The sequence below is a fragment of the Cervus elaphus genome, chromosome 25 (genome assembly GCF_910594005.1).
Source record: "Cervus elaphus chromosome 25, mCerEla1.1, whole genome shotgun sequence".
Classification (NCBI taxonomy): Eukaryota; Metazoa; Chordata; class Mammalia; order Artiodactyla; family Cervidae; genus Cervus; species Cervus elaphus.
Window position 1 is genome coordinate 31,248,517 of NC_057839.1, and position 19,403 is coordinate 31,267,919.

At 38.8% G+C, this 19,403-nt stretch overlaps 1 protein-coding gene across 3 annotated transcripts in view; it reads left to right on the forward strand.

Moving 5' to 3' along the window:
• The window catches only part of EMB (embigin), a 122,622-nt gene that overhangs the window by 85,169 nt on the left and 18,050 nt on the right, over positions 1-19,403 (forward strand). For 2 of the 3 annotated variants that reach the window (XM_043887640.1, XM_043887642.1), the window contains exons 4-6: positions 11,168-11,248; positions 11,361-11,544; positions 12,008-12,096. In XM_043887640.1, the coding sequence (XP_043743575.1) occupies positions 11,168-11,248; positions 11,361-11,544; positions 12,008-12,096 (354 nt within the window). The remainder of the gene's footprint in view (positions 1-11,167; positions 11,249-11,360; positions 11,545-12,007; positions 12,097-19,403) is intronic. The other variant, XM_043887641.1, reaches the window with a different exon arrangement.

The following is a 19,403-nucleotide window of genomic DNA, read 5'->3' on the forward strand; positions in this document are numbered from 1 at the left end:
CTGTGTTGGGAAGATTCCTTGGAGAAGGGAAAGGCTACCCACTCTAGTATTGTGGCCTGGAGAATTCCATGGACTATAGAGTCCATGGGGTCACAAAGAGTCGGAGATGACTGAGCGACTTTCACTTTCATATTAGTGAAATCATATAGTATTTTTCTTTCTCTTTCTGGGTTATTTCACTTAGCAAAATGTCCTTAATGTACTTACCTCTTTTTAATAAGAGTATCTATTTTTAAAGCATGTTTGAAAACACTGTCCTATGTGCAAAATTTTCATTGGCTTTTTCCATTTGTTTCTTTTTTTTTAATGCAAGAACAAAGTAGATTTTTATTTCACATGATATGATTCCTAAATGAACCCATTAAGGTCTAACTGTTGTCATTTCTCTGAAGGTTGCAAATGGCTTAAAGGTCCACATGCTTTTTTTCCCCTTCCAGTTTTATTGAGGTATCATTGACATATTGCACTGTTTAAGGTGTACATCATAATATGACTTGTATACATCATGAAATTATTACCATATAAGTTTAGTGAATATCCACCATCCTATGTAGATAAAAAAATTAAAAGAGAGTTCCCTGGTAGCCTAGTGGTTAGAAATCCAGGCTTTCACTTCTGTGACCCAGATTCAATCCCAGGTTAGAGAACTGAGATCCTGCAAGCCATGTGGTATGAGCAAAAAAAGAAAAAGTTTCATTATGATAAGAACTGTTAGGCTTTACTCTCTTAACAACTTTCATATATAACAAACAGCAGGTGTTAATCATATTTATCCTGTTGTACAGGATAGCATCCCATTTTGTTGTTGAGTTGCTAAGTTGTGTCCAACTCTTTGCCACCCCATGGACTGCAGCACACCAGGCTTCTCTGTTGTTCAGTATCTCCCAGAGTTTGCTCAAACTCATGTCCATTGAGTCGGTGATGCCATCCAACCACCTCATCTTCTGTCATCCCCTTCTCCTCTTGCCCTCGATCTTTCCTCGCATGAGAGTCTTTTTCAATGAGTATGCTCTTCGCATCAAATGGCCAGAGTATTGGAGCTTCAGCTCTAGCATTAGTACTTCCAATGAATATTCAGGGTTGATTTTCTTCAGGATTGAATGGTTTGATCTCCTTGCTGTCCCAGGGACTTTCAAGAGTCTTCTCTAGCACCACAATTCAAAAGCATCAATTGTTCGGTGCTCAGCATTTTTTATGGTCCAACTCTCACATCTGTACATGAATTGGAAAAGTCATAGTTTTAACTCTATGGACTTTGTTGGCAAAGTAATGTCTCTGCTTTTTAATATGCTGTCAATGTTTGCCATAACTTTCTTTTCCAAGGACAAGTGTCTTTTAATTTTATGGCTTCAGTCACTGTTTGCAGTGATTTTGGAACCCAAGAAAATGAAATCTGTCACTATTTCCACTTTTCCCCCATCTATTTGCTGTGATGTGACGGGACCAGTTTCTGTGATCTTAGTTTTTTGAATGTTGAATTTCAAACCTGCTTTTTCAGTCTCCTCTTTCACCCTCATCAAGAGGCTCTTTAGTTCTTCTTCACTTTCTGCTATTAGAATGGTATCATCTGCCTATCTGAGGTTGTTGATAATTCTCCTGGCAATCTTGATTCTAGCTTGTGATTCATCCAACCCGGCATTTTGCATGATGTACTCTGCATTTAAGTTAAATAAGCTGGGTGATGATATATAGCCTTGACATACTCCTTTCCCAATTTTGAACCCAGTTCATTGTTCCATATCTGGTTCTATCTGTTGTTTTTTGATTTGCAGGACAGTAGAGGGGGCACAGTCATGTTAAAATCAATTCCCATACCTGCTGGGTAGGCGATCCACAAACTGGAGAACAGTAATGCCAAAGCATTTCTCACAATGTTATGAAGGTTCTGGGCTCCACATTAGACTTCCCAACCTGGGGATACAGCAAAGGGACTGGGAGTCCCCAAGGAATCTGACTCTGAAGGCCAGCTAAATTTGATCATAGAACTTCCATGGGATTCAGGGAAGCAGAAACTCTTGGAGGCCACAAACAAGACCTTGTGCAGGGGGCCCAGGGGAAAGGAGCAGTGACCCCACGGGAGACTGAACTAGACCTGCCTGTGTGTGTTTTAGGGTCTCTTGTGGAGTCATGGGTTAGCAGTGGCCTGCTGTGGGGACCGGGACACTGGCAGCACCAATCCTGGAAGGCACGTGTTGGCATAAGTCCTCTTGGTGGTCAGCATTAGCTCTACCATAGAGCCTGTAGACTCCAGGACTGGGTCGCCTCAAGCCAAACAACTAACAGGGAGGGAGCACTGCTCTACCTATCAGCATACAATTGGATTAAAGATTTACTGAGCATGGCTATGCCCATTGGAGCAAGACCCGGTTTTCCCCACAGGCAGTCCCTCCCATCATGAAGCTTGCACAAGCCTCTTATCCTCATCCAACAGAAGGGAGACAGAAGAAGCAAGAAGTACATTACATCCCTCAGTTCAGTTCAGTTCAGTCGCTCAGTCGTGTCCCACTCTTTGCGACCCCATGAATCGCAGCACGGCAGGCCTCCCTGTCCATCACCAACTCCCGGAGTTCACTCAAACTCATGTCCATCGAGTCGGTGATGCCATCCAGCCATCTCAGCCTCTGTTGTCCCTTTCTCCTCCTGCCCCCAACCCCTGCCGGCATCAGGGTCTTTTCCAATGGTCAACTCTTCGCGTGAGGTGGCCCAAGTACTGGAGTTTCAGCTTTAGCATCAGTCCTTTCATTGAACACCCAGGACTGATCTCCTTTAGGATGGACTGGTTGGATCTCCTTGCAGTCCAAGGGACTCTCAAGAGTCTTCTCCAACACCACAGTTCAAAAGCATCAATTCTTAGGCGCTCAGCTTTCTTCACAGTCTAACTCTCACATCCATACATGACCACTGGAAAAACCATAGCCTTGACCAGACGGACCTTTGTTGGCAAAGTAACATCTCTGCTTTTTAACATGCTATCTAGGTTGGTCATAACTTTCCTTCCAAGGAGTAAGCATCTTTTAATTTCATGGCTGCAATCATCATCTGCAGTGATTTTGGAGCCCCCCAAAATAAAGTCTGACACTGTTTCCACTGTTTTCCCATCTATTTCCCATGAAGTGATGGGACCAGATGCCATGATCTTAGTTTTCTGAATGTTGAGCTTTAAGCCAACTTTTTTTACTCTCCTCTTTCACTTTCATCAAGAGGCTTTTTAGTTTCTCCTCACTTTCTGCCATAAGGGCGGTGTCATCTGCATATCTGAGGTTATTGCTCTTTCTCCCGGCAATCTTGATTCCAGCTTGTGTTTCTTCCAGCTCAGCATTTCTCATGATGTATTCTGCATATAAGTTAAATAAGCAGGGTGACAATATACAGCGTTGATGTACTCCTTTTCCTATTTGGAACCAGTCTGTTGTTCCATGTCCAGTTCTAACTGTTGCTTACTGACCTGCGTATAGGCTTCTCAAGAGGTAGGTCAGGTGGTCTGGTATTCCCATTTCTCTCAGAATTTTCCACAGTTTATTGTGATCCACACAGTCAAAGGCCTTGGCGTAGTCAATAAAGCAGAAATACATGTTTTTCTGGAACTCTTGCTTTTTCGATGATCCAGCGGATGTTGGCAATTTGATATCTGGTTCCTCTGCCTTTTCTAAAACCAGCTTGAACTTCTGGAAGTTCACGGTTCACATATTGCTGAAGCCTGGCTTGGAGAATTTTGAGCATTACTTTACTAGCGTGTGAGATGAGTGCAATTGTGCGGTGGTGTTGATCATTTTGAGTTACATCCCTAGTAGTTATCTATCTTATAACTGGAAGTTTGTACCTTTTGGCCACCATCCTGTTTCCCTTCCCCCCACCCCCGCCTCTGGTAATCACAGGTCTGATACCTTTTTCTATGAGTGTGTTTGTTTTTACAGTATAATACTACAACACTATTTTAGTTCCTGGTGCATAGTACAGTGATTATATATTTCTCTATATTTCAAAATGATCAACACTGTAAGTCTAGTAAGTCTATACCATCTGTAGTCATAAAAAGATGTTACATTATCATTGGCTATATTCCCCACACTGCATATTTCTCATCTGTGACTTCTGTATTTTGTAACAAAGTTTATACCTCTTAATCTCTCTCACCTAGTTCTCTCAACCCTCTACCCACCTCTCCTCTGGCAACCATTTGTTTGTTCTCTGTATCTGTGACTATGTTTCTGGTTGGTTGTGTTTGTTCAGTTGTTCTGCTTTTTATATCCCATATAGAAGTGAAATCAGTTAGTAATTTTCTTTCTCTGACATATTTTGGTTTGCATAATACCTCTAGGTCATTCATGTTGCAAATGGAACTGTCTTTTTCTAACTTACTTTGGTTTGCATAATACCCTCTAAGTCATTCATGTTGTTGCAAAATGGCAAGATTTCATTATTTTTTTTGTGGCTGAGTAATATTCCTCTGTGTGTGTGTGTGTGTGTGTGTGTGTGTGTACATTGCATCTTCCTTATCAGTCATCTCTTATTGAGCACTTAGGTTGCTTCCATATCTTGGCTATTGTAAATAATGCTGCAGTGGCTATAGGGGTGCATATATCTTTTAGAATTAATGCTTCTTTGTTTTTTGAATAAATACCCAGGAATGGAGTTTCTGGATTGTTTTGTGTTTCTATATTTAATTTTTTTTATATTTAATTTTTTGAGAAACCTCCATAGTGTTTTCCATAATGGGTTTCTGCCAGTAGTGCCCAAGGGTTCCCTTTTTCCCACATTCTTATCAGTACTTGCTATTTGTTGTCTTTTGGGTAATAGCCATTTTGATAGGTGTGATATCTCACTGTGCTTTTGATTTGCATCTCCCTTTATGATTAGTGATGTTGAACATCTCTTCATGTGCATGTTGACCATCTGTATGCCTTCTTTGGAAAAGTTTCTATTCAGGTCCTTTGCCGATTTTTTATGCAGTTTTTTTATGTTGAGAAAGGTTCATATACGTTTAAAATTTTAAGACTGTATTAGGAAAGAGGTAAATTACTCTATGATTTAAAGAACATTCTTTTTAAAAATATAATTCAGAAACTGAGCAAATAAGTACGGTCTGAGAAATATAGATGTTATGGATGCTTTTATAACACAGTGAAACAGCAGAAATGCATTGTACTTGTGGAGTTTTGGGGAAGTTGAAACATTGTCCATTGAGTTAAATAGACAGACTAGTTTTTTGCTAACCAAAAATATTTCCATGTTAGAGATAAAACTTTTTACATGTTTTCAGTGCTTGTGATTTCCCCACAGGAAGGAAATCAGGCTGCAGAAACACTAGCATATATAAAAAGCAGTGAGATAACAGGGCTTGGAGAGTGACTTGGCAAGAAGAAAGGCTACACTGCACTTTTAGTGGAAGCATTTAGTTGAAAGTATAAATGTTTAAAATATGTTGATCAAGGTAAAATATATTTTCTTTTTCATTTATTTTCTATCTGTATGAGGTGATGGATGTCCCTTAAACCTTTATGGTAGTCATTTCATAGTGTACATAAATCAGAACATTATGCTGTAAACTTATTATAGTGTTATATGGCAATTATGTCTCAAACTGGAGGAGAACCGAATTTTTAATTAAAAATGTTAATCACATCATTCATCTAGTAACACACTGCTGTATTGCTTTGTTGTTTAGTTGCTCAGCTGTGTCCGACTCTTTGCTACCCCATGGACTGCAGCATGCCAGGCTTCCCTGTCCTTCACTATCTCCTGGAGTTTGCTCAAACTCATGTCCATTGAGTCAGTGATACCATCCAACCATCTTGTCCTCTGTAGCCCTCTTCTCCTCCTGCCCTCAGTCTTGCCCATCAGCAGGGTCTTTCCCAGTGACTTGGCTCTTCCCATCAGGTGGCCAAAGTATTGGAGCTTCAGCTTCAGCATCTGTCCTTTCAATGAATATTAAGGGTTGATTTCTTTTAGGATTGACTGGTTTGATCCTTACTGTCCAAGGGACTCTCAAGAGTCTTCTCCAGTACCACAATTCAAAAGCATCAATTCTTTGGTGCTCAGCCTTCTTTATGGTCCAGTTCTCACATCTGTACATGACTACTGAAAAAAACCATAGCTTTGACTATATGGACCTTTGTTGGCAAAGTGATGTCTCTGCTTTTTAATACATTGTCTAGGTTTGTCATAGCTTTTCTTCTGAGGAGCAAGCAGAAGAAGTATATTGCTATGTTATAAATTTGTTTCATCTCTGGTAGTGTTTTCTTTCATTTAAAATCTTGGTTAAATAGTTTGAAAGTGATGAAGTTATTTCCATTGTCATGAGCATTTCACATCTTTGAGAGCTGGGATATACTGTTTATTGGTTATGAGAATCTGGACTCAGCCACACCTAAGTTTGAGAATCTCTGCTATTATTATCTTTATGCTTGATTTTGGGCAAGATAGTCAACCTCTGCTTGCTTTAGCTTCCTCATCCATGAAATAGTGAGAGAATAATGGTACTTAACACTGTAGAACTGCTGTGAAGATTAAATGATATAATTAATATATAACTTTTAGCAACATACATGATAACTTTGTTATATTCCCCAGTGAGATAAATGGTGAGAGGAAAGAAGTGGGTAATTATTCAGCAATTACTATGTTATATGACTACTCCTTTTCTCATGATAGCTCATTTCATCCTTTCTATTGTCTCATAAAATATGTATTGTCCCATTTTATAAATGGGGAAATTGAAGTGTCCAATATACTTTGTTTTGCCCTTCCCCTACAAGAGCCCCTAACATCAGGCCGCTCTCTTGTGAAATGGGGGAATGATTCATATTCTAACTTCCTGCTATGTTGGGAGGCTCCAGTTAACTGCATCACCAAGAAGAGCATGGTGCCCTGGAACCACCTTCTGGAACATAAATATCTCTACACTGCTTCCTGCTAGGAGTGATAATGGCATTGCATCTCCCTGCCAGTTCTCCCCAGGAAAGTTTGTCATCAGCCTATGAGGGGCCAGAGGTATAATGCAAGAATCAAATAGCCTTTTCTGGGTTCTCTGACCTTCAGCATCTCTTGCCCTGCAGCGAGGCCCGGCTCTCCTTACTCTGAACAGGGGAACCCTGCCAGAGTTAAGACGGGCTGAGCGGCATTCAGGATTCAGCAGGAATAAACTCAACTCCGACTTGGGAAAGAGATTCACAGATGTCTACAAAGACTTTATCCCTGAAGCAGAGTTTTGTCAGATATGAAAGGGTGTTTTGGAGATTTGAGTGCTGGTGCATCTATCTGCCACATCTCCTAGACATTTTGACTTCCTGAGACTTTCTTTACAAACTAAGCTTTCCTTTCAAAAATGAAGGAGGGGAATAAACCAAACTAGTTCAGTCTTCTGAGGAGCCATGCGGTACCAGCAAAGGCTGTGACTGCTATGAGCAGAGACTACAGAGACGCAGACCCCTCCATATGTGTGGAATTGTGTAGTGTTTGTCCTGTGGCTGCCGTATTTCACATGGTGTGGTGTCCATGGGCATGGTATCCTTGGAGTTCATCAATGTTGTTGTATATTGCTGAATGAATTACCTTCTTTTTTAAGGCTGAGTGATGTTTCACTGTTTGTATATATCCCATTGTTTTTGTCTGTTCATCATTGATGGATGGATGGGGTGTTTCTATATCTTGGCTGTTGTGATATGAGGTATCCAAAATAGTCAAATTCAAAGAAGCAAGGGCTTCCCTGGTGGCTCAGATGGTAAAGAATCCACCTGTAATGCACGAGACCCAGGTTTGAGCCCTAAGTTGAGAAGATCCCCTGGAGAAGAGAATGGCTACCCACCTTAGTATTCTTGCCTGGAGAATTCCATGGACAGAGGAGCATGGTGGGCTTCAATCCATGGGATCACAAAGTCAGACACAAGTGAGTGACTGACATTTTCATGGAAGCAAAGTATATAGTGGTAGTTGCCAGGGGCTAGTGGGAGGGGGAAATGGGGAGGTATTAGTCAACTGTACCAAGTTTCAGTTATGCAAGATGAGTAAGTTCTACTATACAACAGTGTGCCTACAGATAAGATGGTAGGTCTCATGGTAAGTGTTCCTTCTATGATTAAAAGAAAAAGAATACCCCCCCTTTTTTTTTGGCAGATGAAAGGTATCTAATCAGAGCAGATAAATAATCCAAGTTTTGCTTTAGAAGGACAACTTTGTTGTTGTTATAGAGAACAAGTAGAAGAGGAACTGTAGTCAAGAGAAGTTAGGAAGTCATTTTTCTGGTCATGGTGAAAGATAATGAAAGTGTAGGGGAGGAAAAGATTTTCCTGGACCCTCTTAGGGGGTCCCTGACTGGGTCTGAAAATTAAACTGAAAAAATTGATTAATAGGAGAAAAGCATGAATATTAATTTAATGTAAGTTTTATGTGACACACATCCTTCAGAAGGAAATGAAGACCCAAGGAAACAGTTAAATCTGCATATTTTTATGCTAGGCTTGATGAAAAGTGGACAGTTGTAGGAGAATATGATAGAGGGTATGAGATACATTTGATAAACTGGGAGAAATTTAGAAAATCCTGTTGTTAGAATTCTTCTATGTGTCCCTTTGTCTTTAGAGATAAAGATGCTCCTTTCCCCCAGGTACGAGAGGGCACCTCTCCATCAGGGTTTTATGAGCTGTTTCAGGAGAGGTGGGCAAGGGGAATGTCAGTGACCTTCTTGCTTCTGCTGTTTTCACAAACTCCTTCAGCTTAAGATATTTAGTATACCAAGGTGCCATATTTTGGGGGTAGCGTGTTCTCAATCTCATCAAAGCTCCACAGTAAGGGGGATTAGAGACAACTGGGCAAATCTGACATTTCAGAGATAAAAATCAACTGAATTCTACTGGATGCGATTTTCTTAGGGGTCAGGAGAAGAGAAGGCTAAGGCATCTCCCTTGGCCCTTTTGAGTTTGAAGAACATTTGGAATATCTAGATTTAGATGCTCAGTAGACAGCTGGAGCTGTGGGCCTGGAGGTCAGGAAGAAAGTTTTGAATGCAGCCAACAGTTTTACAAATAAAGGATATTAGAAATAATAGTTGAGTCCAACCTGGGAAGGTCAAATTGAAAAGTAAAAAGACTAGCGAGCAGAGTCCCAACGGAGACCAACATTTAGGGGTAGTTGGAAGAATTAATGTACACATTAATTCATATACACATTTTCACAATGTTAGGATTGTGAAACAGGAGCAAAGTTAAGGGAATTTCGGGTTTCCCAGGTGGCTCAGTGGTAAAGAATCCTCCTGCCAATGCAGGAGGTACAGGAGACACTGGTTCGATCCCTGGGTCAGGAAGATCCTGTGGAGAAGGAAATGGCAACTCATTCTAGTATTCTTGCCTGGAGAATCCCATGGACAGAGGAGCCTGGTGGGCTACAGTCCATGGGGTCACAAAGAGTCGGACATGACTGAGCGACTCAGCACATAGAGTAGTCTCTGGCAAAATCTGATATTTCGAAGACATCAGACAAAACATGAGCTTGGAAAAGAAGTCATCAGGTTAAATAGGCCATTTTTAACCCAAGAGAAAGCACTTTCTCTAATGTGGTAAGATAGAATATTCTATATTGAAATGAGGGTGTGGGTGAAGATAGAGACTCTTAGGAAGAAGTAGATTTCTTTGACAGACAGGACTAAGATTTATGGCTGTCCTAGAGCGAGGAAAATTTACAGAAAACAGAAGCTCAGGACCAAATACAGCAGATCTAGAAACATTTTCTCCTGTTATTAGTATCTAGTATAATTTGTGCATGTACATATGCTGAAATGTATAAATCTCTTCAGTTTTACCTGACTCATATTTTTTTCTCCTGTATAATTGGATTTTGTTAAGGTCTTTCCATACCTAGGAGTTTTGTTTTGTTTTGCTTTTTGGGCATAAAATTCAATTCAGCAGTGTTGGAATTACATGGGTAGTCATTTCAAGCATGTGCTCACTCACAAAGCACTTCACACTAGCTGTACTTCACTGTTCGAAAAACTGCACCTAGCCATTGCTTAAAGAAGCCTTTTTGTAAAGTTTTAAATGTAATTAAGAGTGCTGTTATGCTGTTTTAAATTCAGGTTTTTTTCTTTCTACATTTTGGCTTTGCATTACACTTTCAATGATACTATACTATTGAACATGAGATGGAAAAATGTGTTTCTATAAAGCAATGTCCCCTCCCAAACCCACCCCTTTCCTTCCCAGTTGAAGTAAGCATCACTGTTCTGATTTTTATATAGTCTCTTCCTTGCTTTTTAAAATTGTTTTATCACTTAGGTGTACATCCCTAAATATTATAGTTTATTTTACTTTTTAAAAAATTCATGTTTTAAAATGTTTTCCTATTCTCTGTATTTCCTAAAAACTAGTAATTGGACTGAGAGACTTAAGTTTTAGGGCTCCCTTCCACTTTACTTTTTTTTTTTTTTTTGGACAAACTTAATACTTAGGTAATGGGGTGCTCCTCTTCAGGAGACACACAATTCTGTTTTTGAGATGATTTCAGCGATTGATGCAAAATGCCTGTTCCTATGATTTCTGCATTTATTTGTTGGAATTCTAAGAGAAAGTTATCCTTCTTTATTATTTGATTACCAGTGGTACAATTATTATAGAAAGAGCAGTGTGCCTACTTGATTTTTTTTTATTCAAAATTTATGTTCAAGATTTTAATAAGTTGGCTCTACATATCTTCCTAAAGTTTGATATATCTATATATATTGATATTTACATATTCCTATTTATATATAGATATATCACCTAATGGCTTTGCACTGGTATTTCAAATTCAGTGAAAATTCAGAACTGCAGGATGTTTATTTAAATTCTTCTGTCTCACAACTGCATCTTTATCCCATCCCTACAAGTTCTTAAGGATTTAAGAAAACTGGGAATGAGAGAATTAGTATATCACACAAAGTATATTCACAAAACATTCTTGTAGTAACTACCAATAACATGATTAGTATAAGGAGTTAAAACAGTCACATCTCTCTGTCCCCACTAGTTTTTGCTTTTCCAGTTATACTGTTTCTACCCTGTCAAGAGCATGTGGCACTTCTTTAAATAGAACTCTTCCCCCTATATCCTTGTCAGCTAGCAAGAGTTTGAGTAGATTAAGATCATAGAGTTAGGCTTTTGTGATTCCATTACTGTTGCAACAAACCTTTTTTTTTCAGCTATGCCTATGAAAGAAAATAATAAAGGGAACCAAATCTGTGTTGACAGAGGAATAATGCTTCAAAGGAATGTTACATTAGGTAACCGTAGATATAGCACTATTGTTGATTATTTAAACTTTTTATATGTTGCATTTTCCCTAAATGTAACTTTTACATCTTTTTTTTGTTTGTTTTATTTTGTGGCAAGTAGAAAACTCCAATATGCCAGTAGAAAAAAATATCACTTTAGAAAGACCTTCTAATGTAGAACTCACATGCCAATTCACATCTGGAGATTTGAATTCAGTAAATGTGACTTGGAAAAAAGGTGATACATTACTTGAGGATAATTATCTCGTCAATGCAACGGGAAGTATCCTGTATACCCAATATAGGTGAGTATATAAAATTTTAACCTGTATGGCTAGATGAAATCAGTTAAATTCTAGATACTTTTGCTGACTGAGCATTCTTTCCTTTGCTGTCACTTGAATGTTATGCTAATACTCTAATTTGCACATTTACAGAATTGTTTCTTTTTTAAATTTTTGGTTAATGGCTGAGTCTTTTCATTTTCATTAAGAAGCATTTTTGAGAACTAAGCCTGTATTAATAACATAAATTATCATGAGACAGGTGCTCAGGGCTGGTGCACTGGGAAGACTCAGAGGGATGGGATGGAGAGGGAGGCGGGAGGGGGGATGGGGATGGGGAACACATGTAAATCCATGGCTGATTCATGTCAATGTATGGCAAAAACCACTACAATATTGTAAAGTAATTCGCCTCCAACTAATAAAAATAAATGGAAAAAAAAAACCAACCAAACAAAAAAATAATAACATAAATTATCTTTAGGGTCGCCGTCATTGACAGCAAACAGATGGGAAGCTATTCTTGTTTCTTTGGCAAGAAAAAGCAACAAAAGGGCACATTTAATTTGAAAGGTCAGTACTAATCATTTATAGAGTAATAATTTTAAGTAATCTAGCGTTATATTCACAGAGTTCTGAATCCTCAAATTTTAAAATGATTATTACAATACTAAGAAAGTCATCATATGATTTCCATGGAATTATAAGTGGTGATGGTGAAAATGGAGTTTCCCAGTGTCTTCCCAGTTGAAAATACAGGTTTTAGTTTGAAAGACCAGGCTGCCAGGTTATTTATACATTTCTTGTAGCAGTCTTTTGAATTTATTTATTTATTTAGCTCTCTAAACTCAGAGCTTTCATAATATTCTTCTGGGTGTCTGAGTTATTGCACTCCTAACTTGAGAGATTATGCTTTTGGTGTTCTGTATCAGTGACTCTAGGACTTGAGATTTTAGGGACCTATAAAATTTCAAAATAATAAGAAAGAAAGAAAGTGATGTCGCTCAGCTGTGTCTGACTTTTTGCGACCCCATGGACTGCAGCCTACCAGGTTCCTCCATCCATGGGATTTTCCAGGCAAGAATAGTAGAGTGGGTTGCCATTTCCTTTTCCAGGAGATTTTCCCGACCCAGGGATTGAACCTGGGTCTCCTGCATTGTAGGCAGATGCTTTACTGTCTGAGCCATCAGGGAAGCTCTGAAAAAAAAAAATAATAATAATAAGGGGATGCACAAAGGTTGCCTGCTTTTGCTTTAATCAAATAAGGTCAAACCCTAGAATGTAATCCACAGCTCTCCCTCATGGGAAAAAAAAAAAAAACAAGTCAAAGTATTTTACTCTTACCATCATTAAACCAAAACTTTAAAGGTCTTAATCTCATAATATAGACTAGTTTTTCAAATTGGATAATTATCTTCACAAAAAAATCATATTTTATGATATTAACAGCTTAGTGAATGTCACTGTCTCTGATGGTAATTGGAAAATGCAGTCTGTTGCCATGTTTTGGGCTTTGTTTCATGTTAATTTCCCAGGGCACACGAGAAATTGTTTTTTTATGTTTCCTAAAGATTGTGAAATCTGACTAGCTGCTCTGACAAAATATGGATACTGTCCCCAGAGTCCCATCAATAGCAGGATGGCCTGCTCCATCACTGCCATGATTTCAGATCTTTCCCTCATTCATGCCTCCCTGTAGTCCCTCTGCACACAGACTCATTTCCTTCAGGTGGTTTTGTGTATGTTCCTACTGAATAAATATAATAAACCCTGTATTTATGCACTTTGGTCTTTGCAAAGGCTGAATCTGTTATCATCTTTTGATTATTTTGATCATGGATGTTCTCTTTTAACCATCTTTCCTCCATTTGCCTAATTTAACCTAGTGAATGTTAGATATGTCATATAAATTTCCTTCCCTTATTTCTTTTCTTCCATTCCCTTTTCCTTTCTTCCCCTAGTCTTTTTCTCTGCCCCCTGCAACCATTCTAATGAGCTAACAGATACTAAACATGTGGACACACACACAACCCTAGTAAACAATTTATTATGTCTCCTTTAAATGCATAAAGAAAGGCTAGAGGTCTTGAGGAAATGCCTATCAAATCTTGAGGCTCAAAGTGCCTCCAGGAGATTCAACTTTAAAAATAGCTTTTTCTCTTCATCTAAATAGGACTGTTTTCTAGAAGTATGTCCTGTCATACCTGTTCAAAGTTTAAATATTAAATTCATTTTTTCTTATTACTAGAAAATAGTTCTATTATTATTAGAACTCATAATAAATTACTTACATTACTACTTGGAACTGATCATTCTGGCCTCTAATGTGAAGAGAAGCATTTTGATTTTCAATGTACCATGTTTTGGGGACTTTCCTGGTGGCTCAGACAGTAAAGAATGTGCCTGCATTACAGAAGACCCTGGTTTGATCCCTGGGTTGGGAAGATCCCCTGGAGAAGAGAATGGCTCTTCCAGTATTCTTGCCTGGAGAATTCCACGCACAGAGGAGCCTGGTAGGCTACAGTCCATGGGGTAGCAAAGAGTCAGACACGACTGAGTGACTAATGCTTTAACACTAATAAATTTAATGCCAGTTTTGAAGAAGGCCTCTTGATTTATATCTATTTTGAGTAACTAGGCTGATGCTGGCTTTTGTTAGAAGCACTTACACAGGTCAAGGTTTGAAATCAAGTGCTTGAGGAATACAAAGAGCCACTGAATATTTACTTTTTTTGCTTTTGATAGTTTTCTTGAAACAGTTTATTTTCAGTTTATTAGTTTTAAATGCCCAGTTAACAGTGTAACTTTTAAGTGTGTCCTATACCTTGAAGATTTTATATAGTTAATACTTTGGGCCCTTCCAGATTCTTGTTGGTAAAATAATTCTGTTTATTTAAGGTGACTATTACTTGGAGGAATTATTTCATTTGAGTGTAATTTAATGGCATTTGTAGAATAATTCATATTATAGTTGTTTAGATCTTGTAAGAATTCTAGATTAGTGTATATTTTTACAAATATCCTGTATTACTGTTTTTCCATGTGGATTGCATATGACTTTTCCTAAGAAAGGTTATCTTTTCAATTGAGTGTAGATGAAAAGCCCATTTTATCCTCTATTTGAGCCTATTTTATCCTCTAATTGATGCCCCCCCCCAAATTCTGCTATTGACTACATGAGTCAACTAGATTGCATGCGCCTGAGACCTCCAGTTTATCAGCAAAGTCCCTCTGTCTCCTTTTATGGGAATTGGTTGATTTATTACTGTTGTTTTTCAGTCAGTAAGTCGTGTCCAACTCTTTGTGACCCCACAGACTGCAGCACACCAGGCTCCTTTGTCCTTCACTGTCTTCTGGAGTTTGGTCAAATTCATGTACATTGAGTTGGTGATGCCATCTCACCATCTCATCCTCTGCTGCTTCCTTCTCCTTTTGCCTTCAGTCTTTCTGAGCATCAAGGTCTTTTCCAATTAAAATTAGTAATTCCTGCTAAGGCCCACTTAACTTCAGACTCCAGGATGTCAGGCTCTAGGTGAGTGACTATACCATCCTGGTTATCTGGGTCATTAAGACCTTATCTGTATAGTTCTTTTGTGTATTCTTGCCACCTGTTCTTAATCTCTTTTGCTTCTGTTAGGTTCTTACTGTTTCTGTCCTTTATCAGCCCATCCTTGCATGAAATGTTCCCTTGAGGTCTCCGATGCTCTTCAAGAGAGATTGCCCATCTTTCCCATTCTATTGTTTTCCTCTGTTTCTTTGCATTGTTCATTTAAGAAGGCCTTCTTATTTTTCCTTGCTGTTCTTTGGAACTCTGCATTCAGATGGATATATCTTTCACTTTTCTCCTTTGCCTTTCATTTCTCCTCCTTCCTCAGCTATTTGTCAGGCCTCCTCAGACAGCCATTTTGCCTTTTTGCATTTCTTTTTCTTTGGGATGGTTTTGGTCACTGCTTCTAGTACAGTGTTACAAACCTCCATCCATAGTTCTTCAGGCTCTCTGTCTACCAGATTGAATCCCTTGAACCTATTTGCCACCTCTATTGTATAGTCATAGGGGTTTGATTTAGCTCATCCCTGAATGGCATAGTGGTTTTCCCTACTTTCATCAATTTAAGCCTGAATTTTGCAAGAAGGAGCTTATGATCTGAGCCACAGTCAGCTCCAGGTCTTGTTTTTACTAACTCTATAGAGCTTCTCCATCTTTGACTGTACTACAAGATTATAAAAAACCCTGAACATCCCTGATTAGTATGTTGTGGAAAAAAAACGTGCTGACTTTGTGTGTTTGTCTGTTGGTGACAATACAGGGGAAAGCAAAGGTCACACCTGAAGCTTGCAAAGGCTAATATGTCAGTGATTACCTTTCACCGAGAAAGAGCAGTGATGGCCTACCATGCTTTTCAGTAGAAGGTGAAATATTCTAAAGTGGACACTGAAAATTCTATAATAACAATCAGTGTTAAAATCTCTTAGTACCAAGATGCAGAAACTTTGTTGGTAAAGAATAAGTAATAGGACAAAGAACTTCTTAGAAGACATAGTGAGATTTTGAACGTACCAAGTGCTATGAAATCTCTCTTCTCCCAGCCATCTGTCCCACCTGGGAGCATCCAACAAGTCAAAGTAGGGAAGAACAGAATATAGAAACAGTTGGAACTTCAGCTTCAAAGTGTATTGATAGAAGTGTATAGTGTATTAATAGAATGCTAGTTAGCTGGCTTTGACTACATGGAAGAATCTTTTTCTAATTCAATAACACCTAAACATCCTTGAGCCGGAAGTGACACAGGCTGATATTTTCTAGTCCACAAATATGCAAATAGAAATCTCTAAGCTTACAACTCCATAGGGCTTTCATTTCCACCGAGTAGTTCCTAGACCTTACCTTCCCTGACATGTCTGAATCAGCAAATTTACTGTCTTAAAACTTGAATTCTTTCAACCCAAAGAGTGTGTGTCCTACTTTATCCAGAGTTCCATTAAGTCAACAGGACACATTAGAATGCTCTAACACTGTCCTTCTATTCATAAATATTTCTAAACATAAGCAGAAACCCAGAACCAACTTACCTCTGGAGAAGTTTGAATGAATTAGTGTTCCCTGAGTATAGTGCCTTTTCCAATTTGGATGCACATCATTCTTCTCAGCCAAAGAAAGCATACCAGAGCAGTGATTAATGTCATTTGGCTTTTAGTTTAGAGTATCATCAAGGAAACAGAAGAGATGCAAAGAATACAAGATGTGAGTTTTGTTTCCCTGTAGTATCCCTCAGTCACTGTCAGTTATCTGCAGTTAACATTTAACTGGGATGCTTTCATGGCATACCCATGTGTTCCTCATCCAAACCTCATAAAATACCCAGGATTTTCTTGTAAAGCACCCTTCAGCTACCAGTTGTGGCTCCCAAGACTGTGCCTCTTAGAGGCTTACTGCCGACCAATGTATCTTCTGCCGTCTCAAATGTTACCTGTCTTCCACTTTTGATTCTTAGCTTGTGGGTGAATTTCAATATTTCGATCATATTTCAACACACATTCCCCTGCTGAAGCATAGCCTGATTAATTTCCAAAAAGAATCATGCTGAAATTGAGAAGCAGGATAGGTGTCTGGGAGATCCACAAGCTGGGAAAGCAGAAACTGTGCCCTTAACTGGTGCTTAACAAAACCAGTTTCACAGTCTGTCTTCAAAGCACTGCTTGTTTTAAGGTGAGCCTAGCCTGGCTCTAGAAATAACTGTATCAGAGCTACACTATGAAAAAGCAGTGCCAAATATGTACATGTTGTACCTCTCCATGTGGAATTCAAGAAGGGTGGCTCTGTTCCATCTGAGGTTTGTAAAGAACCTTGTGGCTTCAGAAAAGAATCCCTATTTAGCCAAGCTCAAAACTACTTAATCTGCAGGTCTTTCGTTGCTTACTCACTCAGTCATGTCTGATTCTTTGCAATTCCATGGACTGTAGCCTGCCAGGTTCCTCTCCATGGGATTTTCCAGGCAACAATACTGGAGTGGGTTGCCATTTTCTTCTCCAAGGAATCTTCCCGACCTAGGGATTGAACCCATGTCTCCTGCATTGGCAGGCAGATTCTTTTACCCTCAGCCACCAGGGAAGCCAGTCTTTTAATTGAGGCCTCTCCAAAAGTAGAGTTGATCTTTCCCGGTAGGACTTTATCCCTCAAAGTGCTTCTGTGTTCTCATACTCCATTTAGTAGTAAAACCACATCAGCGCTTGGGAATATTGGAATGGAGTCTGATTAGAAAGTGCTACTGAGTTTATGGTGTTTTGTCAGGAGATCCAAGAATAACTCCATTCTTACCTGGTACAGTCATTCCTCTTCACAACAAAATCTCAAATACGGAAACACACACAGAAGAGAGACACCAAAGAAAATAACGTCTCATTATCGGCCAGACTTGGCTGCAAACCTTGCTGAAATCCTTGGGTGGCTTCTTTTTTCTCAGTTAGGTCTTACTAACCTTAAACCAAAGCAGTCACCTACTCTTTCCCAGTCCAAGCTCAATTTGGTACTTATTTCCCCAGATAGGAGGAGAGCCCCTCCCAAACCAGAAAAAAACCATGCTGAGTATGAGAATGAGTTATTTATACCTCCAGATTCCTAGCCCTAGAAAACAAGGCCCAATCTGTGCCCTGGAATATGACCCATCCAGGACTCACTGCCTGCCACCCAGGACTGAAAAACTGGAGGGCTGAATGAGAGTAGGGAATTTAATACCGAGGTCACCAGGGAATTCAGTCCAGCCACTGCCCAGACTTCTGTTGTCTTCTTCTCCAGTGCCTCGTGAGGAAACTGGCTCTACCATCAGAAAAATGAAACAAAATATGATGTTCTGTGGTTCAATCTAAATTAAACCTTTTAACATTGTGACGTTTAAAGTTATTGTCTTATTTTTTAGGAACTTAAAATACAGTTCTTATGTTCATGTCAGTATGTATGGTCAGTCTTCTCTTGGGTGCTAGCTTTGCTTCTGGTTTTCTTATATGGGTTCTTCTATTAAGAGTGCTGTCTGGATCTACAAATGGCCCTGAAGGGGTAGCCACAGACTGAGGAAATTGAACTGGATAACAAAAATAACTTGATCTAGTAAGAACACTTACATGAGAGATACCCTCTTTACTTTTATTATAAAAAGACACATGTGTATAGTATTTAAAAATTTAACTCACGGTATATCAAAGTATTACTTGCTTTATTCTGCCTTATTAAATTCAGTAGGTGTTGAATGGGCCATTTCCTTTATATTCTTAGGTTTTATAATAATATGTAAAGTCATTATTCAATTTATTCTTTCTGCTCCATATACTACATAGGTCTGGAAACAATAATTTCTTTTTAACTTTTTACCAATTTCATTTCTTTTTATGGAAAGGAGAGGTAATTAGGTCCCCTGATTTAAATTGTTCTAATTTATACTTACATTGTAATTCTTATACAAACAAACACTTATTCATCTGCTTTAGCCAAGGACTTGAATGAGTTTTTCAAGCAGTAGAATTTGTTTTACAGCTTCACAGCAAAGTTTTTAAATATATATATTACTAAAGGATGAATTGGTACCACCACCAGCATCTCAAAGCTACTGTTTTTTCATTCTTCTGGGCCTTGTCCCCTGTGAATTCATTTTTTATTTTCCATCATTTTAATCCCTTTTAATCACCTTTCTCAGATGAGCTGGGTGTTCTGTAAAGGACTCCGTTTGGATGCTTTTCCTCATTCAGGGGTGTTTGTATACATTCTTAAAGTTCTGAAATGAATTCAGATGAACTTCCAGTTCTTTCATTCTATGTTTTATTTCTTCTGTCTTCCACATAGCCTAGAAATCTTTCCTGCACATGCCAATAATCCACGCCATTAAGCTGGC